At 39.5% G+C, this 25088-nt stretch overlaps 1 protein-coding gene across 4 annotated transcripts in view; it reads right to left on the bottom strand.

Moving 5' to 3' along the window:
- Window positions 1-25088, bottom strand: part of KCNQ5 (potassium voltage-gated channel subfamily Q member 5) — a 514493-nt gene that overhangs the window by 87996 nt on the left and 401409 nt on the right. For all 4 annotated transcript variants that reach the window (XM_045498758.1, XM_045498759.1, XM_045498760.1 and 1 more), the window contains exons 4-6: window positions 16717-16892; window positions 15714-15839; window positions 2019-2129 (exon numbers count right to left, since the gene is read on the bottom strand). In XM_045498758.1, coding sequence (XP_045354714.1) covers window positions 2019-2129; window positions 15714-15839; window positions 16717-16892 — 413 coding nt within the window. The remainder of the gene's footprint in view (window positions 1-2018; window positions 2130-15713; window positions 15840-16716; window positions 16893-25088) is intronic.

The raw sequence follows: 25088 nt of genomic DNA, 5'->3' as shown, positions 1-25088 counted from the left end.
TAAGAACAGGTTATGATTTAGGTTTCAAAAGGCTCTCCTATGAGGACAACACATACCCTGTTGTCAATTTTAACAGCCCAGAAGTTGCCTGCTTCTTTGTTTATAGTTTTTCACTGGATCACACAGGTTGTTTTATATGTGGTCTCAGGATAAGTATAGACACTAAAGCAGCAGTATTTTGGTAAAAAAAAACCCAAGAACGTATTTATTGTTTCTAAAGGTATTTTCATGTAGGGAATTTGATTACTGAATGAGTCCCTGCTCTGTTATGGATTGTTGAGTTTGCCAGATAAGTTGATTCTGGATAAGTGGGATTTTTTTTTTGACTCTCCTTGATTTTGTCATTTCACAACAGAAAACAATACATCTAGATTCATACATAAAATGGGAGACAAAATTCATGAAGGTTTTCTACATGGCAAGCATTAGACTTATATCACCATATTGCTCCTGACAAAATTTCTGTGGGTGCAATAATTCTTCTTCTATTATATAGATCAAGAAACATACCCCATGTTACTATTATTGGCTGAACTGTATCCCTCTGAAATTCCTATGCTGGAATCCTATTTCCCAGTACTTTAGAATGTGACTTTATTTGGAGATAAGGTCTTTACAGAAGTAATCAAGTTACAATGAAGTCATTAGGATGAGCCCTAATATGATATGACTGGTGTCTTTATGAGAGGAAGTTTGGACATAGACATGTACAGAGGGAAGACAATGTGAGGATACAGGGAGAAGACTGCTATCCGTGAACCAAGGAAAGATGTCTGGAACAGATCCTTCTCTCATGCTCCTCAACAAGAACCAACCTTGATTGCCCCTTGATTTTGGACTTCTAGATTCCAGAACTGTGAGACAATAAATTTCTGCTGTTTAAGTCACCCAACCTGTGGTGTCTTTATAGCGGCCCTGGCAAACTAATATAGTCACATGGGTGTACGTGACAAAACCAGGTAGTATGTGGCTTTAAATCCAAGCCAAGATCTAATGCTCAAGTGTATGCATAGTCTTTCGGTGTCTTCTCTGTGGTCTCGTATGGTCTGGGGCAGAACCAGCCAGTCAATCTAAAGTTGGGGTCTGGCCATGGGAACGACATGAGTGTCCTCTGCACTCATTCACAGGCAGAGATGAAGCCCTGTGAGCCAAGGCTGGGATGCTGAAAATCCCTAATCCCTTGGCTTCCTGTGGGATGCTCTGGGGTCTCTGCTCAGCAGAGACCGTGATGCCACTCACGGATAAGTACAGAGCAAGAGTGTCTGGAGCAAGAGTGAAGTTATTGCTCCTTAAGCATGCCTGCTGCTACACTGTAACCCTCCTTTTTGTTGGCTCTCTTCCCCTACAAGAGGTGGAGTGAGCAAAGTGAGAATTTGGGGATGGAGGCAAATTGTAATATTTTGACCAGCTGCCTTTACAAAAACAAGAGGATAAAATGATCAGAGAGTAAGCATCATCCATTAAGGAGAAAATAATCAGAGGCTTGGGAGAAGATAAATGTGCTCTTCATTCTGATAAGATGCAGAAGCTGTTCACTAAGAAAAATCAGTGATGGTGACAGAAAGAATAAATCGTCTGACACATTGAAACCCTTTAAGGTCATATGCTTTTCACTCAAATGGATCTGAAGAGGTAATATTCCACTTTTCACATCCAGCTCTTAAGCAGCACATGTTATAAGCCAAATCGGAGAGATCAGTTTAAAAAGAAGATATCTTTAAATCTTTATACATATTTTAAATGTATTAGTAGCACATTGAATGAGAGGTGATGCCATCTGAATTATTATTTGGTCATAAAGACCAAAGGGCATAAAACTCTCAGGTTAAGTATCTCCAAGGGAAGACCATATTTCACAAATTTTCCAACTAGATGTATGTATAAAAGTCAACATTATATTAATAAAATTATATCTGTAGCGATATAGATACGTTCCGGGCACACCAATTTGTGAAAGCTCATGCTAATAAACCTCTAAGATCTAATTTAAACTGTTTTATTTCTGCAAAGATACTCACGGCAGGAAGTGCAAAGAAAGAAATGCCAAGGAGTGCAAAGCCTGCAGAAAGCAATCTTCCCAGCCAAGTTAGGGGAGTTTTGTCTCCATAGCCAATCGTTGTCAATGTAATCTAAAAACAAAATAAATAGAACGTGCAGCTTAAGTACTTGAGAGGAAAGTTAGGACCTATGAACAGGAGGCAAAGCAACGTTTCCACTAAATCATTATTCAACAAGCCTTGTTGGCGCATTTTATTACTGTGCTTTAATTTTCCGTGACGCATAACAGAGCTTCTCTTTGTTTAAGGAAGGGAATAATCTACATACTTGTTCCTCCCTTATAACACAATTTTCCATCTTTTCTAAGTGTTTCCAAGGAAAGGTTATTTAAATAAGCGGATAACCATCAGAGATACAGAAATGATAGCACCATGGATTTAGGACTGGATCAGTACACAAAACAATAATTTATGTTAATTAAGGCCGTCTATTTATTACCTTGGCAGGCATTTCCTGGAGGTCTGGTGTGTGCAAGGTACGTGTTATGATTTGTAGTGGAACAAAAATTAGAGGTACGTAGTTCTTGTCCTAAGATATTTACGGCACAAGAGGGGAGACACGTCACACACAAATCATTAAAACACAAAATAGGGCAAGACAGCTACTATGATGGATGCACAAATAATCTGCTAAGCGGATTCAAAGAACAGATTGATTGTTTCCAGCTTGGAGGGGGTGGGGGAGGCAGTCAAGGAGGCTTTGAAGGAGAAGCAATATTTTGTGAGGCAAAAATGATAAAGAGGGTGATCTAGGGTGGGAAACAGGTGACCAGCTGCACAGCAGTGAGAACAAATATGGTAGGTTCTAGAAAGTATAAGTTGTTTAGTTGGGTTGGAGCATGGTGGGTCTTAAGAGGATTAGTGGAAGAGGAGATTAACTAAATATGCTATTGCTAGATCATGGAGTGTCTTTGAAAAACGATATTTGGATCATGTCTCTCCCATGATCGGACTGCTCCAGGATCTTCCCATGCTTCCTAGAACAAAGTCCCAGCTCCTCTCCAGGGTCCATGAGGTTGTGCACGATCTGGAAGAATGATGGCGCAAGTGAACTGGAACAGTGGCAACGAGGCTGTATGGGAGTGCAAAGTAAAGAGACGTGCTTATGAAGTTCAATAGAAATGCATTTGTTAATCATCTGGGATGAAGGGGAAGACTAAGTCAACTAGGACTTAAAAATTTTAAGAAGACAGCTCCAGTATAAATAGAAATATGATGAGAAAAAGAAGATTTTGGAGCAAAGATAGAGAGTTTGGTTTTGCAAATAAGTGCTTTTTAAACATTTTTTAAATGTTTATTTATTTTTGAGAGAGAGAGACACACATACCATGTGAGCATGGAGGGGCAGAGAGAGGGAGACACAGAATCCAAAGGAGGATCCAGGCTCTGAGCTGTCAGCATACAGCCCAACGTGGGGCTCCAACTCACAAAACACAAGACCATGACCTGAGCCGAAGTCAGATGCTTAACCAACAGAGCCATCCAGGCACCCTGAATAAGTGGTTTTTAAACGTTAGTATGACTCTGATCTAGAAATGTCGAGCAGGAAACTGATATAGAGAACTTGAGTCTTGAAAGACAGAGACTGGGTTTGGCATGAGATTTGGATTTTAGAGTCAGGCACAGGATGATTATTGAAACTTTGTGAGTAAATGAGATTGCAAAGTGTGCAAAGAAAGGGTCCAAGGACACTTAAGGAAATAGACATTTAAGGGATGGAAGGGAAAGGAGTCAGAGAAGAATAAATATTTTAAAAAGTAAGGGAACTAGAAATGGGTAAAATACATGGAAACTCAATGAAGAAGAGAGAGTTTCATAAGGACCAGGTGATCCCTGGTATCACAGTCTCACAGAAAACAAGGAGAATGAGGACTGAGAAAAAAGATACTGGTTATGGAGATAGATAGTCACTGATTTCTAGGAAAGTGGTTGCTTTGGTCTTATCATCCTACCTGGGATTTGAAGGAGGGGTTATATTTGAGAGACAGAAATGATAGAAGGAGATGATGCTTTGTGATGCCAGACCTTTCAGAAACTTACAGCTCAGCTGATAAGCCCTTCCTAGCTTTCTTCTCTCCTCACTTCCATGAGATATCTTTGGTGGCTCCCCTTATGTGGGACCTCCTATGCTAATCAAACTTTGACTATTGGGTTCTTAAGGTTTAATTCTGGGTCTTTCTCTCTTTTAAAAAATTCTATTCTTCTCTCACTTTCCTTTCTCTTCTATCCCATTTATTTCTGTCTCTTCCCAGGTGATCTTAAGTGTTCTCATGGATTTAAATTTTTAGGGTGAACACACCAATTTATACCTTCAGGCAAGATTCTTTTGAGCTCTAGATTCACATATGTACAGTTGATATTTCAATTTGGATGACACACAGTCATTTAAGCTTCGCATGTTTAAAACAGAGCACTTTTCGCCCCCAAAGCTGTAACTCCCCCAAATGTATCCCTTCCCATCCTAATCAAGGGCACCACCATCCACCCAGTTGCTCATGTCAGAAGCCTCAGTTGTCCTCATTCCTTGTTTCCCTCACTCCTCTCCCTGAATCTATCAAGTCCCATGGATCCTATTACCCAAAGATACTGCAAATTCATCCCTTGTGCACTGTCTTCCCTGCCACCATGATAGGCCAGGCTTCTGCAGCAATGTCTTAATTGCTATCTCTGCTTTTGCTTTTGATTTCCTCCAGTTCCTTCTCCCAAACCTGTGAGGGAAATTATTTTGTTACTTCCTTTTAAAAATCCTTCAATGGCTATTCACTGAATCCAGAATAAATTCTAAGCTCCTAACTATGGGCCTACCTGATCTAGTCTCCACCTGCCTCTCCAAGATGATTCCGGTTTCACCCTTGCTCACTATACTTTATTCACAATGTCCTTTCAACTCCTCAAACAGGCCAGGCTATTTCTGCCACAGTTCCTTTGCATGTCTTGTTTCCTCAGCCAGAATTGTTTTTCTCCCCACCCTTCCCAGGGTTTCTTCTCATTCTTCAAGTCTTATCCAAAACACTCCATTGTCAGAGAGGTCTCCCCTACCCACTCTGTCTACAATGGGGCCTCCAGTCATTTTCTATTGCAGCCCCTTGCTTCTTAATATCACTTACCATAAGTGGTAGATTTCTGTATGTTTCTTTGGGGAGGGATCTCTATTTCCTTTACCAGAAGGGAAACTGTGTCTTTACTCTGTTATCTCTCTAACATCTAGCATGAGTAAATTAAGTAAATTATGTAAATATTGAATCCTTTCAAGAGCACTGGCAACAAATGGAGTGAGAAAAATAGGGCAAGAGCTCCCAGAAACCTCTGACTTGAAGGCAGGCTTTCTAGGATGTATTTGTGCATGTCTGAAGAAAGAATGAGGCTGACAGGGGGGAAGACTGGTAGCTTTATACAGGGTAAGGCAACCGTGGAGGAAGGAACATGGGATCAAGGGTACAGTTGGAATGGTTAGCCTTGGCAGTATGGAAGAACACCTCTTCCCCCATGGGGAAAAGATGGGGACACAGTGTGAATGAAGAGCAGCACTGAGGATGCTTGAGATGGTCATCTTCAATTCCAGTGAAAGAGAGGGTGGGATCAGCCATGGGGAGCAAAAGGCTTAGAGCAGGAAAAAGGCTTGGGGCTGTGACAGTGTGAGAGGGTGTCAAGGACAGATCAATAAGTGGTCTACAGAGTGGGGGAGGCTCATCCAAGGTTGGAGAGAGGGAGTTTGTAGTAGAACCTAGTAGTCAAGTTAATCACACATCACCAGCGTTATCAGTGGTGGGGCTCTCAAAAGAATTCCTTGAGATTGCAGAAAAAATATTCAATTTTAACATTTTAAAAAAAGTTTATTTATTTATTTTGAGAGAGATGGAGACAGCGTGAGTGGGGAAGGGGCAGCAAGAGAGGGAGACAAAGAATCCTAAACAGGCTCTGTGCTGACAGCACAGAGCCGGATGCGGGGCTCTGACTCATGAAACCCCGAGATCATCACCTGAGCTGAAACCAAGAGTTGACTGAGCCACCCAGGCACCCCTTGCCTCAGTTTTATTATAGGTTCCTAATCTTAAAATACCTGGGAAAGATTTTAATCTATAAATTTTCTGCAAAGTAGCTTAATCCTTTTACAGCAGTTTATTTATTTATTTATTTTTTTTTTTAATTTTTTTTTTCAACGTTTATTTATTTTTGGGACAGAGAGAGATAGAGCATGAAAGGGGGGGGGGCAGAGAGAGAGGGAGACACAGAATCGGAAACAGGCTCCAGGCTCTGAGCCGTCAGCCCAGAGCCTGACGCGGGGCTCGAACTCACGGACCGCGAGATCGTGACCTGGCTGAAGTCGGACGCTTAACCGACTGTGCCACCCAGGCGCCCCTACAGCAGTTTAATAATAATAAATTAAAGGAGATATTTCATGGTTTGGTCACAGCAATAATGGTAAACTTTACATTCTAATAATACAGTAGTCCCCCTTATCCACAAGGGATGTATTCTAAGACCCCCAATGGATGCTTGAAGCCACACTTAGTACTGAACCCTATATGTGCTGTTTTTTCCTATACACATATATCTATGATAAAGTTTAATATGTAAATTAGGTACAGTAAGAGATTAACAACAATAATAAGAAGAACAGTTATAACAACATACTGAAAGTTATGTGAATGTGGTTGTCTCTCTTGAAATATTATCCTCACCCTTCTTGTGATGATGTAAGATGATAAAATGCCTACGTGATAAGATGAGGTGAGGTGAATGAGGTAGGTATTGTGAAGTAGTATTAGGCTACTACTGACCTCTGACCAAACACAGAAGGAGGCCCATCTACTTCCCAAGGGCAGATTGACTGCAGGTAACTGAAACAGCGGAAAGAGAAACTAGGGATAAGGGGGAACTACCCTGCATTTAAGTTATTCTCATTGACTCATCCCTCAGAGAGCGTTTTTTTTGTTTGTTTTGTTTTGTTTTTTTATTTTTTTAATTTTTATTTAAAAAAAATTTTTCTTTCGACGTTTTATTTATTTTTGGGACAGAGAGAGACAGAGCATGAACGGGGGAGGGGCAGAGAGAGAGAGGGAGACACAGAACCGGAAACAGGCTCCAGGCTCTGAGCCATCAGGCCAGAGCCTGACGCGGGGCTCGAACTCACGGTCCGCGAGATCGTGACCTGAGCTGAAGTAGGACGCTTAACCGACTGAGCCACCCAGGCACCCCTTGTTTCGTCTTTTAAAATCACTGCCTCTAACTCTGAAAAATGAGACACGGCATAGTGATGATGTGCTCAGTATTTCATTGTGAGTAGAGAAGAATGCCTGTTCTATCTCGTTCTGGATTTATAATTGCCCTCCCTCTTACATGCGTCCTTTTTCAGGGAGAAAAGAATGCTTCAACTCTGGGAGCTGCCCCCTGGAGCCCCATGGGGATGGCAAAGACTCTGCTCACCTCTCTGCACTCCGGTTCAGGCTTCCAGACCACCCACCTTCTCTCTGCACTTGGTGCAGGCTTCCAATGACCATGTTCCACTGCCTGCAGGTGGCTGGAAAGACGGCAGCCAAGCTCAGGTGCGACAACTTCCTCCACTCCAATTTCAAAGTCTCTCAGGATGTTACTTGGTTGAAAGCATAGAGGCCTTTAGTTGCCAAGCCGGGCTTGAGGAGGATCTGGCAACAGGGTAGGCAGTTTTGTCTCAGTTCATTCTGGGAGTGGGCTGGTGGGAGTTGCCTTTGTTTTGTGCCTGGTGGGAGTGTGTCTTTTTTTATGGCTGCAAAGGGGGCAACTGGGCTCCTTGATAGTTAACAGACAGCATCAGGGATGAAAATGTGACATTTCTAAAATGCACATACATAAAAAGATGTGAACTTCTTTATGAATTCACACTGACCCATCAGCTTGATTGGCTGCTGGCTTTCTAAGCAGTAACTGGTACATGCGATGAAACCATCCTCCGATGAGGCCTACATAGCTGTTCATTGATTTTCAGAACTTTTAGGTCAAGCTGTCCTTGAAGTACTGGTGTGTCCCCTTGGAAAAGTACAACTACGTTATGTTTCTCTTCTTTTCCTAGCATCTGGAACGCCATGCTAGTGATTATCAGCTGATCCTTTGTACATGAACTGAGCAGCAGAAGCTCTTTCGGTGTTTATTTTTCCCACATTTGCACCAAACAATAAACCCATTTCTGTCTTCTAGAAATCTTGTGAATCTTCCAGTGGCTGAACGTAGTGATGACTAGTTTCATTTGGATCGAGATGCAGAGATGCTCTGGGGGAGCAGCTTGTCTCAGAGAAACTTGAGAGGGTGCGTATGTCATCTTTAGGGAATTGGAAGACATCCACCATATTGGACATCATTCCATTTTTTACCTACTTCCGGAGCTTACAAGAGATATGCTGGTTAACAAGTGCTGAATAGATTAAAATTTTAAAATGTATTTACATACGTACTTACATATTGATGATTGATTCCTACTCATTGACTTTTGACCATGGTGTTTACAATATCATTGGGAAGTTTGTGAAGTTTTGAATTTACTTATAAAATGAAAAGATAAGTTTAAAAACTTTCGAGTATCTCTTCCAGTGCAGTTTTAGGGAGATTACTACTTTCCTTAAGTGAAAGGATGTCATTTATTGCCACGTGTTGTGACCCGAGGTGGAAACTGGCAGATGCATTCTCAGGCTGTAGCCCGACAAGACAGATTAGGATCTGAGAGGGAATGGCCCACTGCACCCTGTCGCCCCTCCTCAGTCGACCTCAGGAATGCTGGTAGTTTGTGCCGTGTCTCCCGTCGGACTATCTACTGGAAGGTGATGTGGCAGCCGGGAACAGTTCAGATACATTTTTGCCCTCATCTTCCATATACTCAGTTGCAGCCATGCAGGTGAAAAAACATATTTTATGAAAAATCTGTGGGTTGCAAATGTTGGCATGGATATGTACTTGTAGTAGCAAAGGCAGACTGGGGGCTCCTTAGTGTGTTTAGTAACCCATAATTCTTCTTCAGGAATAATACTGCAACACAAATGTAAATCCTGGCCCAAGCTTTCTTTTTTTTTCTTTTTAATTTTTAAAATTTAAATTCGAGGTAGCTAACATACAGTGCAATATTGGTTTCAGGAGTATAATTCAATGATTCATCACTTAAATACAACACCTGGTGCTCATCATAACAAGTGTCCTCCTTAATACCAATACCTGTCATGCAACTAGCCCATCCTCCACCCACCTCCCTCCATCAATCCTCAATTTGTTCTCTATCTCTAAGAGTCTCTTATGGTTTCCCTCTCTGTTTTCTTTCCCCCACCCCTTCCAATGTGCTTATCTGTTTTGTTTCTTAAATTCCACATATGAGTGAAATCATATGGTGTTTGTCTTTCTCTGACTGACTTATTTCAATTAGCATAATATACTCTAGCTCCATTCACGTCATTGCAAATGACAAGATTTCATTCTTTTTTTATGGCCGAGTAATATTCCATTAGATATATATATGTATACAATATGTATACACACACACACACACACACACACACACACACACACACACATTATCCATTCACCAGTCGAGGGACATTTGTGACCCAAGCTTTTTTTCTTTTTCTTTTCTTTTCTTCTTTTGTGAGATAGCAGATGCTATGGTCGGATTACAATTTGGAAACTGGTTAGGCTGTAGTTTTTTTTTCTTTCAATAACAGAATTAATTCTAAACCAGTAGGTATAAACCCATCCTTCTCTTCCAGTAATAAATCAATAAACATTTATTGGTTTAACTTTGAGGATACAATTATGAATACTAGTTTATAGCTAATGTATTCATGTAAACAAACTAAAAACATACTATTTGTAGATTTCCAAAGCACAGTATCATTTCCATGTAAGGTGGTCTTTTACACGAGGATGATTCACATTAGCAGTTTGTGAACCATTAGATGAGAAAGGTTTTCCATCTGCAAACACCGAATCTCTTGTGGTGGTGGTAGCACATCATTTGCGTTCTGTCGTGGCAGGCAGCTCAGGGCAATAGCATTTCATGTTGTTCTTCCAGGCTCATAGTCAAATATGTAATACCAGTAGTGACTAACATTTGTCCAGTGTCTGATAAAGCACATCTACGTGTCCTAATCTCATTTTAATACACATAACAACTTTGTATTTGGGTAATATTATTTTCTCAATTTTATAGAGAGAGTAAATGTTTGCTGAATACCACACTAAATCATAACAGTAGGGCTGGAAGCCAAGTTTCTTGACTGTAATTCTTCTGCTCTTTTCCAATAAGTATGTGCTCAACTTTTATGGAATAAATCTAAGCAAAAAATATTCAGAACCATGTGTGAGATGATTTTACTAAAGGAACAGACTTCTTAGGAAAGGCTTCCCCAAAGAGGCTTCTGACCAATATACTTCAAAGATCCATGCCATCAGGGTAGGCACAGGGCTTGTAGATGCTCATGGCAGCTAGGATGTTTTGGTGGGTAGCAGCTTGGGTATGTGTGTTTCAGTGTTTGCTTGGTACTTGACAATGTTCTTGAATAGTTGGGGGTTGGTGTGTTGATTATCTTGTGGCCAAGTGAAGCTCTGATACATCAGACAGTGTATTGGTGGTGAGAAACAGCTGTTAACTTTTATTTAATGGATCAGCACTGAGTCAGAAAACAACAGCTTAAAAAAGTGGCAGAAAACACTTTGTACTGTTGAACCCAGTCTAAAGAGGGTTGATTCCTGGTATTATCAAAGAAAAGGGTATTTTTGTTCATTTCACAAATTTACACCATTTCTTATTAATTAAAATTTTTTTTAATGTTTACTTACATTTGAGAGAGAGAGAGAGAGAGTGCGAATGGAAGGGGGCAGAGAGAGAGGGAGACACAGAATTGGAAGTAGGCTCCAGGCTCGGAGCTGTCAGCACAGAGCCCGACGAGGGGCTCAAACTCAGACTGTGAGATCATGAGCTGGGCTGCAGTCAGACGCTCAACCGACTGAGCCACCCGGGTGCCCCACACCATTTCTTATTCTTAGATTTTGCAGGGGGATGAAACTCATGGCATACATTTGGGCTGTACAACCTGCTGAGTGCACCATACATAGAGTCTTCTCTTTATTTGCTTTCAGAAAGTCTGTAAGATTTTCAGCATAAATTCTAGGACTAATACTTCTACATGCCTGAAGTAATCATTTCAAGCACACGGTCCCAGGTGGGGGTTGTGCTCAGATGGTTACTCCAGAATAGATTTATACTACCTGCTGCTGTATGCTTCTTAAAAAAAAAAAAAAAAAGGCTACCCCATAACACTGTCTTCATCACAGAAATATCAGTAAATAGAGAACAAACTGGCCTTTGAGAACAGGTCATATCAGGCAATATTACTTCAGGAAGACCTGATCTTATGTTATTTCAGAATAAATCTAACTGAAAAGGAGAAAAATAATAACAGGAAAGGAGATAATAATAGGAAATAACTCCAGGAAGACTTGTTCTTAAATTGTTTCAGAATAAATCTAAAGCAACCAAAAAGGAAGAAAATAATAATAGGAAATAATATAAATGGAGCTACGCTTAACAATCAGAAGATCCTCTTTTCCTGCAGCTGTCAGTGCCTCAACCACCAGAGTTAAGTCCCCTTGCACCTTTTTTTACTTCCTCTGTCACAGATGTCCCTTTAGTTGCTACTTCAAAACCTAGAATATCTTTTCACTGTAACCCCCAATCCCCAAACCCCTTCTGTGCTTAAGCTGTGGGTCTGACATGAAGTACATAGCTCTTTGTTCTTTTTGTTATAAAGGTGTTTCCATCTAACATCCACAACGAAATGTCCATAGCAACAGTAGCTACCATCTTTGGGCACTGGCTGTGGTCTTAGTCTTACTCCACTTAATGAGCTAGGTGTTGATATTCAATAGTATGGAATGTTTTCAGGGATCAGAGTTCTTTGAATTGCTATTGGCTTTGAGTAGTGTTGATCACACCATGAATTCCTCCAAAAGTTGGCCTTGGAGATGGCCCTCACCATTTTCTTAATGAGAGAAGTTTAATATTTAACATTCAGAATTCACTGGGATTTTGTATCCATAGACCACAAATTGCATTTTGATACTTAATATCAATAATTTGGGCTTTTTTAATGAAGAGAATTTCCTTTTTTTTTAATGTTTATTTATTTATTTTGAAAGAGGGAGAGAGAGAGAGGGAGAGCGAGCTCTGAAGGGGTAGAGAGAGAGGGAGAGAGCAAGCAGGCTCCACACCATCAGCACAGAGCCCTATGTGGGGCTCAAACTCATGAACTGTGAGATCATGACCTGAGCCGAAATCAAGAGTTGGTCGCTTAATTGACTGAACCACCCAGGGGCCCCAAGAATTTCCTTTTTTTAAACGAAAGCCTTCCACTTAGAAATACTCCAATTCAGGATGCTTTTATTTCTCTATTTATTATGGATACTTTCATAGTTAGCAAGGTGTCCATTATGTGCAAAATGGACAATTTCAACTAAAAAGTATCCAGCCATATATTTCATTAAGGTCTTGATCAATATATCATAAAAGGTATAGTGTTATAAATTTATTTTATTTCACACTGGAGATCTAGGATATGTTCTTCTTATAAAGAATAGAAATAATACACACTCTTGTTCGCTTTCTTGTATATTTCTAGGATTCAGACAATTTCATCAATGACTCAGTTAATATCAACAAACTCACTGTGGACCAACACGGCCTTTTCCTAGAAGCCTGACATCGTAGAAGATTTTGACTTTTGCATTCAAGACTAGATTTTTTTTTAATAGAGACATAATTAGGTCATTCAAAGAACCTGTTAAGTACAGGTTAAACTTCAGTCCAAATAGCACAACTGAAATGGGAATCAATAAAAATATGTTGCTTCCCCTCTGAAAGTCACAGATATGACCTTTGAAAACCTGCTACGTGGGTTATTCTGGCAAAAGAAATAAGCTGGTGACTAAGTGAGAAGTATATTAAGACTTTCCCACACACTGTTTAACACACAATACAGCAATTCTTGTTAGTAATAAGGAGAAAAGGAAGGCTATTGGGAAGAAAGATAAAGAGCTGCCAGGCTGAACTCACCAACAACTGCATCTCAGTGGGACAGGTACACCTGAATGTCTCAATAATTTAAGTACGTTAGAATTATCAGAGAGAAACAAAAACTAAACTTAAAATTCAAATTGTTGCTTTGAAGCCTGGGATAATAAACTGTCGTCCCCTTGCTGGCTAGAAAAGCCTCCTATTTTCTCAGTTTACACAGTTTATCCCACAATGAGTCATAGATTTTCATTTGCTCTCTACATATAAAAGGTATTTTAAGAATGTCACATGACTGCTCTCTTTCAGGTTTTCTACTTTCCTCCTTTCAAAATGTCCATTATTGCTTGTGAAGTGGAAGGAAGGAGTTGGGAACCAAGTTATGAAACCGCCAGATCGCTTTGTTATCAATGGCATAATCTTGTAGACATTTACTCTGATAATTTTATTAAAAAAATCCTAACCTTCAGGTGAATATATTTCTGATTCTTATTCATTTTACTGCTGCCGTGCAGCCAACAAACATACCGAGTTCTGCTTAATACAAGCCCTGACAAATTGTCCTTGTTCTTGACGAGGGTTCTAGTTCTCCCTGATGAGCTTTTGATGGGTAGCAGAACAATGCAACAATTGGTAACTTAAATCCATGCTTCACAAAACCAACAACCAACTTAAAAATATTAAAAAAAATTTTTTTAAACGTTTATTTATTTTTGAGAGAGAGAAAGACAGAGTGCGAATGAGAGAGAGAGGGAGACACAGAATCCGAAGCAGGCTCCAGGCTCTGAGGTGTCAGCACAAAGCCTGATGCAGGGCTCGGATACACGAAATGCAAGATCATGACCTGAGCTGAAGTTGGATGCTTAATCGACTGAGCCACCCAGGTGCCCCCCAACTTATAAATATTTTAATAACAGTTTAAGAAAATGGTATTTTAATTTTGGTGAGTGTCTAGCACTCAAGAAATATTATGATTTATTAGAGAACTTAATTTTGTTGGACCAAAGAGATGGGAAGCTGTTTAGACAGTTAAAAATGCTGTACATTTTCACAAAACACACTTTTGGAATGTCTTAAGGAATAAAATAAAAAGAAATATAGTTTATACACTGCCAAAAGCACTCCCCTAGCCTGTGACATTATTATTAGGGCACATGTTTCAATGACTTTTATAGATTCTTTACAATGCAGACAAGATTTTTGCTTTAATGAAAACCTGTGCCTTGCTTAGAGCACACCCTTCCAGGTTATCAACCTCTGATTTTATGGGGCTCTGCATCTTTCATGGCTTTTGAGCTACTTTACAACTCCGTAAGTTGTAGATAACTAGTAGCAGTGGAAAGTAATTCTTGTCTATAGACACATAAATAAATTCTGTCTACTGGAGGTTTAATTGACTTCCCTCTCACATTGTGGAAGAAGCCAGATTCATTTCAATATTCCTGATATTTACGTGGTAATGTTCTTGGATAGCTCTTTGAACTGGATGTAAGATCTTACTGGTTTCCTCATTAATCATGACAAGTTTAAAAAAGGAGTTAAAATCTTTAGCATGTGTCTGTATGAGAGTTATGATTTTTTTATTTGGGTGAAGTTTCCTGTAACAACCATTTATTTATTTTTTTAATATCTTTTTTCTTTTTAAAAACATTTTTTTGAAGTTTATTTATTTATTTTGAAAGAGACAGAGACAGCGTGGGTGGGGGAGGCACAGAGAGAAAGGGAGACAGAGATCCCAAGCAGTCTCCGTGCTGCCTCTGTGGGGAGCCCCATGCAGTTGGCTCAAACTCACAAAACCGTGAGATAGTGACCTGAGCTGAAACCGAGGGACATTTAACCTAATGAGCCACCCAAGAGTGGCCTTTAGTAACAATTTAAATGAAAAGTAGGTTTTTGTATGGATAGGTTTTAAAAAAATTGTTTTTAAATGTTTATTTTGGAGAATGGGAGAGAGAGACAGAGACCAGGGGGAGTGCAGAGAGAAGGAGACAGAATCCAAAGCAGGCTCCAGGCTCTGAGCTGTTAGCAGAGCACCCAACACCAGGCTCCAACTCACGGACCTCGAGATCATGACCTGAGCCAAAGTCAGATGCCCAACCAACTGAGCCACCCAGGAGCCTATTATGGAAAGTTTTGATATTAGGTGTCCATAATCTCTGATCTCACAGATGGTTATCAGTTTTCTCTTTTTCACTTGTGCCATACTTTTCTTAACTTTCATTCAGCTATTATTCCTTTTTTTTTTTAACCTCAGAGAAACTTTCTGATGAGAGGTAAGCCAATGCAACAATTGGTAATTAAAATTTGTGCTCCACAAAGTTAAGACAAACAAACAAGCCTATTAAGATTTTAATCACTGTTTAAAAAAAACCAATGTATTCTTATCTTGGCAACAATCTAACACTCAAGAAATACTTCTGATGATTTATCAGAGAACTTGATTTTGTTGAGCTATAGAGATGGGAAAACTCTTCAGACAATTTTAGTGCTGTATATTTTCATGTAACTCTCTTTTGGAAGTTAATGTTTTTATTGAGACCTTTCATAAATGATTCCTAGGAATCATTACACTGTATTCAAAGGAAACATTTCACAAAATCCAAAAAACAAAACTAGATTTTTATACTCACTGTGCCCCACCAGAGAGCATCTGCATATGTAGAAAACTCTTTATTGGCATCCTTTTCCACAAGATAGACAAGGAAAGATGAAAAAATAAGAACCAAAAATCCTATGTACCAAGCCGTGATTAATTCCTAGATATAAAAGGAATTGAAAGATCGTTAGAAGTAAAAAATCCGTGTAAAAGGGAAAAAAAATCTATGCATTCATTTTACTACTTTTTGGATATTTATGATAATATTTATCTGTTTATTTATAGGATTTACTCTTTTTTTAATGTTTATTTATTTTTGAGAGAGTGCAAGCTGGGGAGTGGCAGAAAGAGGGGACAGAGGATCTGAAGCAGGCTCTGTGTGGACAGCAGACAGCCTGATGTGGGGCTCGAAATCACTCACCGTGAGATCATGACCTGAGCCAAAGTTGGATGCTCAACCGACTGAGCCACCCAGGTGCCCCGAATTTGCTTTTTTTATTCAGTGGATGTCCCAGTGAACAGGACAACTTCCTCAGGTTTCTTTTTTAAATGGTTGCACAGTATTCTAAATGTATGGGTTTACTATAATTTATTTGAGGCGTAAGGACTTGGAAAGCATTGCTTTTTATTTGAGTATAGTTGACACACAATCTTACATTAGTTTCAGGTGTACAGCATCCTGATTCTACATGTCTGTATGTTACGCTGTGCTCACCACAAGTGTGGCTGACATCTGTCACCACACATACTGCTACAGTATCACTGTCTATAGTCCCTATGCCGTCCCTTTTATCCCCGTGACTTAGTCATTCCCTAACTGCAAGCCTGGACCTCCCTCTCCCTTTTACCCACTTTGCCTCTCCTCCCAATCTCCTTCCCTCTGGCAACCATCTGACGACTTTTGAACAACCCATTATACATTGTGCTGTGGCCAATTTCTGAAATGACTCAGTTTGCTTGATGGGTTCTACTCTCCCACAGCAATCAACGAAAACGTTTCAAAAGTCTTGTTCTGCAATTCAGAAAGCATATCTTACCTTGCTGTGAGCATAAACCACCGAACCTAGTAATTTCCAAGTGCCCCCCCTTCGGTCCATGCGCACCATACGGAGGATCTGTAGGAAACGGAGACTTCTGAGTGCGGACGTGGCGAAAATATTACCCTGAGTTTTTGCAGAAACAACTGCTATCGAAGCGATAAGAACAATGGTATCTGAAAGAAACAGGTTGAAACAATCGTAAGTAGCAGGACTAGGAATTTTGATTTCTCAAAATAATGTTTCAGAAAGTTTCACTTTGACATATTTGAGGCACAAAGAAACAGATCCAACCCCAGCCTGGAATGGTGCTACTTGGGCTTTGTGATAACTGAAGAGTGAAAAGGGAAGGAAGAAAACCTGCTTAACTGCCTTAGTTCTGACCCCTTGGCCGTTCTATGCTTTATGTACGCAATTCTGAACCGTTTGCTATGTAACCTTTGATGAATTGGATGGCCAGTGGCCTTCAGAAAGTTCAGTGTACCACGGAGCAGTGAGGCTGTGCGACTCTGGTTTCTCAGCATTCCCGTCTGGCAGAAAGGAGCTTCTGCCTCAGTCCCACCACGGTGGCTTCCCCGGTGATGCCACAGAGGCACCACAGCCTGCACGGCTCTGAACGTGCTGCTTGGTATAATCCTATTTCTGGTTTTCTTGCCAAGGAAACTCATAGCTCCTTTCTCCAAAAAGTTCCCTTATGCTGGGGAACCATGCACCATTTAACAAAGGTCTTAACTGAGGTGCATCCTCTAGGCTCTCTGCACAGAGTACTCTTTACGCCTGGTCAGTTACATGGAAGTTTGGTATACAAATGAAACAATACTACATTTGTTACAACAGAGTATGTAATTATAGACACTGTACATTGCATGGGAATGGATGTTTGATGTTTGACATTGACATTTGGCTTAAAATACATCTGCCCTTTTGTAAGCTAAAAAAGAGAAAAAAGAGCAGCTAATGAAAGCATTAAAAAAAAAAAAAGAGGACTTAATTGCTCCGAGGGCAAATATCTGAGGGATGGCAAGTAGGTTCTGAAGAGGGAGAAGTCAAGTGGGGATGAATGGCCTCCTATGGCAATTTTAAAATAAGTTAACTTGACCTTAACGTTCTCAAATAAATTTTCTTTCCCACTCCAAGTGGGCTGTGCATGACTGGGTGTCCAGACTCCAGAGAGAGGTTCCACTTCAAGGGCATTGGATTTATAATGTTTCTGTGACCCTCAGCATTAACTGCTGTATGAATCTGTATTCATCATCCAGCTGAGTCCTTCTCCCTGTACTGAGCAAACTCTGGTCTCCTGGTGTGGACTGAGCACATCTTTTGAATGACTCTTCTGGTCCCCTTTTTGGGTCAGGACTTGGAGTGGCTGGCGGTACAAGGGTCAGCTAAAGGGCTTTTTCCAATCAGATCTAAACACTATAGGACTTTGTGAGTAGGTACACAGGAAGCCACAGCACCTCCTTGAGTTACAGCTCTGTGCTGCTGTTGGAAGTGAGAAGGAACTAAATGTGTTGACAGAGACACCAAAGACATATTTTAAGAGAGTAAAAAGACAGTTGTAAAGCTATATATACAATGTGATCTTATTTTAATAAAAAATATATGACTAGAAAAGCCATGTGAGAATATACACAGGTTATTACCATTAATTCTCCTTCGGGGTAGAGAGTGGGGTGAATATGTGGGTAAAGGGACTTTTTACTTTGAGTTATTAATTTCTGTAATATTGAATTTTATAACAATGAAAATGACTTTTGAAATCAGAAAAAAACTTTATTTTTAAAATGTTTATATTGAGAGAGAGAGAGAGAGAGAGAGAGACAGAGACAGGGGAGGGACAGAGGGAGAGGGGGAGAGAGAATCCCAAGCAGGCTCCACACTGTCAGTGCAGAGCCTGACTCAGGGCTTGAACCCACGAACCCGCAAGATCATGACCTGAGCTTAAATCAAGAGTCCGATGCTTAACCGACTGAGCCACCAGGTGCCCCAGAAAAAAACTTTAGAGAAGAGTTAAGTGTAAAAACATCTCTTGGTCTGTATCATTTGGAGGGATTTCCTCCTGAGATAAGTGATTTACAGACAAAGACATTTCTTATATGGTCCTGTTAGATATATATTTGCTTTTACTTCTCATTGTAAACCTGCTTCCTACCAAGTGTACAAAGGAAAGGAAAAAGAACAATACCCCATTTACCATGTTAAAATATTCAAGATAGTAGAAATAAGTAAATGACTGAGAGGGGTGCAGAAAATACAGCATGTAAAACTTACTGTGTGCCTGGCACTTTCTTTAGTTCTGTGTTTTTTTTTTTAATTAAAAAAATTTTTTTAATGTTTACTTATTTTTGAGACAGAGAGAGACAGAGCGTGAGCAGAGGAGGCGCAGAGAGAAAGAGAGGGAGACATAGAATCTGAAACAGGCTCCAGGCTTCAGGCTCTGAGCTGTCAGCACAGAACCTGATGTGAGGCTTGAACCCATGAACCACTAATTCACGACCTGAGCCAAAGTCGGAAGCTCAACCGACTGATCCACCCAGGTGCCCATAGTTCTGTGTTTTTTTATGAATGTTCATTATTTGATCCTTATAACAACTCTGTTTGTTGGTTAGGTCATCTACAGATCCCATTGTACAGATGAGAAAAGTGAGGCACAAAAAGCACATACTGTATTAGTTTAAAAGAATCAGCCATCAAGCTGTCAGACTACAGCACAAAAAGTATGAAGCTATGAAGTTATGCTAGATCATTAGAGAAAACCTAGACAAAGTAAAAGCAACAGTGCCGGTTTGAGACAATTTAAAAAATTATGCACACAGTGAATCATAATCTAAGTGTTTGAAGTCACAAAATATGCAAAGGTAACTACAGATATGATTTAACACCCTCATTGTAATTCAGTTCAGATGAGAAAGTCAGAGTTCAGTAAAATGAAATCATAGATGAGCGACCAAATGGCAAATGATGAATGCAGTCATAACAATGTTTCTGGTTGGATTACAGTCCTCCACTGAATTTTGCTGTCAGTACCACCTAGAAATATTTCCCAGGCCCATATTTTAGAAGTTATGACTACTCCTTATTTTTATTTTTATGTATGTATTTATTATTTCTGTAGTCCATTACTTTATAGATTGGAGGTTCCACAAGGTTGGATACTTGTGTCCCAAGTACATAGTGTAGTTCCTGAAACATAGTAAGCACTCAATAAGTATTTATAGAATGAACTCTGGTTAATAAATACTTAAAAATAGCTTGATTTTTGTTCTCTTACCGTATCACTGCCTTAATAACTAGAATCATCATCTAAAACACTCTTTTTTAAAAGAAAATTAAATGTTTATTTATTTTTGAGAGATAGACAAAGCACAAGCAGGGGAGGGGCAGAGAGAAAGGGAGACAGAATCTGAAGCAGGCTCCAGGCTCTGAGCTGTCAACACAGAGCCTGACACGGGGCTCGAACTCACAAACTGTGAGATCCTGACCTGAGCCAAAGTTGGATGCTTAACTGACTGAGCCACCCAGGTGCCCCTAAAACACTCTTAAATTAATGAAGGGATCATTTCAGTATTCTATCTTGAAGTCTATTGCAACAGATTGATTCATAGCTATCATCTATTAAAGTTTATAACTCTCACTAAGATTTCCTTTTTTTTTTTTTTAAAGTTTACTTATTTTGAGAGAGAAAGCACGTGCACATGCACGAGTGGGGAAGGGCAGAGAGAGAGAATCCAAGCAGGCCTCATGCTGTCAGTGCGAGCCACACATGGGGCTCAAATCCACGAACTGTGAGATCATGACCTGAACTGAAACCAAGAGTCAGACACTCAACCGAGTGAGTCACCCGGGAGCCCCAACATGTCCTTTTTATAAAATTAGGTGCGGGCAGTTTTTTTTTTAAGTTATGTTTTTTTTTGTTAAAAAAATTTTTTTTTTATTTGGGAGAGAAAGCATGAGCTGGGGAGAGGGGCAGAGGGAGAGAGAGAGAGAATCTTAAGCAGTCTCCTTAAGCAGAGAGGTAGGGGCAGTTTTTAAAGACAGTGACATAGGAGGCTCCCGAACTCCCTTCCTCCCATAGGCACACTGAATACACAGTTGCACGTGGAGTAATTCCCTCTGAAGGAAATCCAGAAACTAGCTGAGGGAGTCCCACACATTTGGCAAATAAGAAAATACCCACATGGGTAGGAAAGGCTGATGAGACATAATCTTGCCATAAACGTCACTCCTGGTACAGTGCCAAACGGGAGCTAACTTGCAACTCCCAGCTTCTCCCTGAGAGGCTAGGGGTTTGGATCCCACATTTAGCCTCCTAACTTTTAAGACTCCCACTTCAGCGACAGTTTCTCCCAAACACCTTGCTCTGAAAGCCAGTGGGGATTGCATCCATAGGATTCACAAAACTATAGCACAAAGAAGCAATTATTAATGGGTGTGAGCACTGCTATGGCTCTCACCCTAGGGCTCAGTACAGAAGGCACAGGCAGAAATGTCTATCTCTCAGGCTTTCTCTAAAAGGATTCTATTTGCATACTTAAAAAAGTTGTTATTTAAATTCCAGTTTGTTAACATACAGTGTAATATTAATTTCAGGTGTATAAGATAGTGATTCAGCACTTCCATACATCACCCAGTGTTCATCACAAGTGCGCTCTTTATTCTCTATCACCTATTTTACCCATTCCCCTGCCCACCTCCCTTCAGTAACCATCAGTTTGCTCTCTATAGTTAGAGCCTGTGTCTTGGTTTTTCCTCTATGATTGTTTGCTTTGTTTCTTACATTTCACATATGAGTGAAATCATGTGCCATTTGTTTTTCTCTAATGGACTTACATTGCTTAGCATAATATGCTCTAGCTCCATCCATGTTGTTGCAAATAGCAAGATTTCATTCTTTTTTATGGCTGAGTAATAGTCCATTCTCTCTCTCTCTCTCTCTCTCATATATATATATATATATATATATATATATATATATATATAGTATATGCATATACCACATTTCTTTATCCATTCATCTGTCAATGGACACTTGGGCTGTTTCCATAATTTGGCTATTGTAGATAGTGCTGCTATAAACATAGGGATGCATGTATCCCTCTGAATTAGTGTTCTTGTGTTCTTTGGGTAAATACCCAGTAGTATGATTGTTGGATCAAAAGGTAGTTTTATTTTTAACTTTTTGAGGAGTCTCCATACTGTTTTCCAGAGTGGCTGCACCAGTTTGCATTCTCACCAACAGTGCAAGAGGTTTCCCCTTTCTCCACATCCTCATCAACATCCGTTGTTTCTTGTGTTGTTGATTTTAGCCTTTCTGACAGGTATGAGGTGATATCTCATTGCAGTTTTGATTTGTATTTCCCTGATGATATGGTGTTGGGAAAACTGGTCAGGAAAATGCAAAAGAATGAAACTAGACCACTTTCTTACACCATAACAAAAGTAAACTCAAAATGGATAAAGACCTAAATGTGAGACCTAAAACCATAAAAGTCCTAGAGGACAACACAGGCAGTAACCTCTTTAACCTTGGGCATAGCAACTTCTTTCTATACACGTCTCCTGAGGCAGGGAAACAAAAACAAAGATAAACTATTGGGACCTCATCAAAACAAAAAGCGTTTGCACGGTGAAGGAAACAATCAACAAAACTAAAAGGCAATCTACGGAATGGAAGAAGACATTTGCAAATGACATATCTGATAAAGGGTTGGTATCCAAAAAGAACTATAAAACTATAAAAAAGAACTATAAAACTAAACACTCCAAAAAGCAAATAATCCAATTACAAAGGGGGCAGAAGACATGAATAGATATTTTTCAAAGAAGACATACAGATGGCCAACAGACACATGAAAAGATGCTCTATTTGCCTACTTTATTTTTTTATTTTTTATTTAAAAAAAATTTTTTTTTTAACATTTATTTATTTTTGAGACAGAGAGAGACAGAGCATGAACGGGGGAGGGGCAGAGACAGAGGGAGACACAGAATCGGAAGCAGGCTCCAGGCTCTGAGCCATCAGCCCAGAGCCCGACGTGGGGCTCAAACTCACGGACTGCGAGATCATGACCTGAGCTGAAGTCGGACGCTTAACCGACTGAGCCACCCAGGCGCCCCTCTATTTGCCTACTTTAAAAACTGCTGCCTAAGGGTCAGGTTTCAAATTTAGCACATCATGATCATGATCACACATTTTGATCAAGTAACAGTTATTCTAAGGATGCAAGGATGGCTCAGCATCTGCAAATCAATCAGTGTGATATACCACATTAACAAAATGAAGGATAAAAGTCATATGACCACCTCAATAGGCAGAGAAAAAGCCTGTGACAAAATTCAACATACTTTCATGATAAAAGTTCTCAACAAAGTGGCTATAGAGGCCATATATGACAACCCCACAGTTAACACCGTAGTCAATGATTAAAAGCTATTTCTCTAAGGTAAGGAACAAGGTAAAAATGCCCACTCTTGCCACTTTTATTTAGCATAGTATTAAAAGTCCCAGCCAAACAATTAGGCAGGAAAAAGAAACAAAAGGCATTCAAATTTGAAAGGAAGAAGTAAAACTGTCACTATTTGCAGTTGACATGATATTATATATATATAAAACCCTAAAGATTCCACCAAAGCATTATTAGAATAATAAATGAATTAAGTAAAGTTGTAGCACACAAAATATTATACAAAAATCAGTTGTGTTTCTATACACTAACAGTGATGTCTGAGAAAGAGAAATAAAAAATATCCTCTTTACAATAGAATTAAAAAGAATAAAATACTTACAAACAAATTTTTTAAAGTTTATTTATTTATTCTGAGAGAGACAGAAACAGCATGAGTTGGGGAGGGGCAGAGAGAGAGAGAGAGGGGGAGAGAGAGAATCCCAAGCAGGCTCTGCACTGCTAGAGCAGAGCCTGATGCAGGGCTCAAACCCATGAGATTATGATCTGAGCCAAAACCAAGAGTTGGATGCCTAACCAACTGAGCCACCCAGGCACCCTAATATTTAGGAACAATATTTAGGAAATTTAACCAGGGAAGTGAAAGATCTGTTTGGTGAAAACCATAAGACACTGATGAAAGAAATGGATAAAAACACAAATAAATGAAAAGATATTCCATGTTCATGGATTGGAAGAATTAATAAGATTGCTACTAAAGCAATCTACAGGTTCAATGCATTCCTTATCAAAATTCCAATGGTATTTTCCACAGTAATAGAACAAATAATTCTAAAATTCATATAGAAAGGCAAAAGACACTGAATAGCCAAAGCAAACCTGGCTATTCAAAGGAAAAAAGAGGAGGCTGGAAGCATCATGCTCCCTGATTTCAAACTATATTACAAAGTTATAATAATTAAGACAGAATGATATTGGCAAAAAAAATAGACACATAGAACAATAGAACAGAATAGACAGCTCAGAAATAAACCCATGCATACATGATCAATTAATTAATGACAAGGAGCCAGAAATACACAGTGGGGAATGTATAATCTTGTCAATAAATGGTATTGGGAAAACTGGACAGCCACATACAAAAGAATGAAGCTGGACCACTATCTTTTCTTTTTAATAAAAAAAATTTTTTAATGTTTATTTATATTTGAGAGAGAGAGACAGAGCACAAGTGGGAGAGGGGCAGAGAGAGAGGGAGACAGAATCTGAAGCAGGCTCCAGGCTCTGAGCTGTCAGCACAGAGGCAGATGTGGGGCTTGAACTCACAGACCGCGAGATCGTGACCTGGCTGAAGTCTGACGCTCAACCGACTGCGCCACCCAGGCGCCCCTGGACCATTATCTTATACCATATACAAAAATCAACTAAACATGTATTAAAGATTTAAGTGTAATACCTGACACCGTACAAGTCCTAGAAGAAAACATAGAGAGTAAGCTCCTTGACACTGATCTTGACAATGATTTTTTGGATTTGACACCAAGAACATAGATAACAAAAGCAAAAATTAACAAGTGGGACCACATCAAACCAAAAAGCTTCTCTACAGAAAAGGAAACCAGTAACAAAATGAAAAGGCAATGTACCAAATGGGAGAAAATACTTGCAAATCACATATCTGATAAGGAGTTAATATTTAAAATATATAAATAACTCACACAACTCAATAGTAAAATAAAAAAAATAATCCAATTAAAAAATGGGTAAGGAAATGAATAGACTTTATTCCAAACAACATAAAAATGGCCAACAGATACATGAAAAGGTGCTCAACATCACTAATCATGAGATAATGCAAACCAAAACCATAGTGAGATGTCGCTTCGTCCCTGTTAGAATGATTATTATAAAAAAGATAGGAGATAACAAATATTGGTGAGAATGTAAAGGAAAAGGAACCATTGGGCA

This window comes from Leopardus geoffroyi, chromosome B2 (assembly GCF_018350155.1).
Source record: "Leopardus geoffroyi isolate Oge1 chromosome B2, O.geoffroyi_Oge1_pat1.0, whole genome shotgun sequence".
Taxonomy (NCBI): Eukaryota; Metazoa; Chordata; class Mammalia; order Carnivora; family Felidae; genus Leopardus; species Leopardus geoffroyi.
The sequence above is the reverse complement of the archived record's forward strand: the minus strand, read 5'-3'. Positions and strand labels throughout refer to the sequence as shown.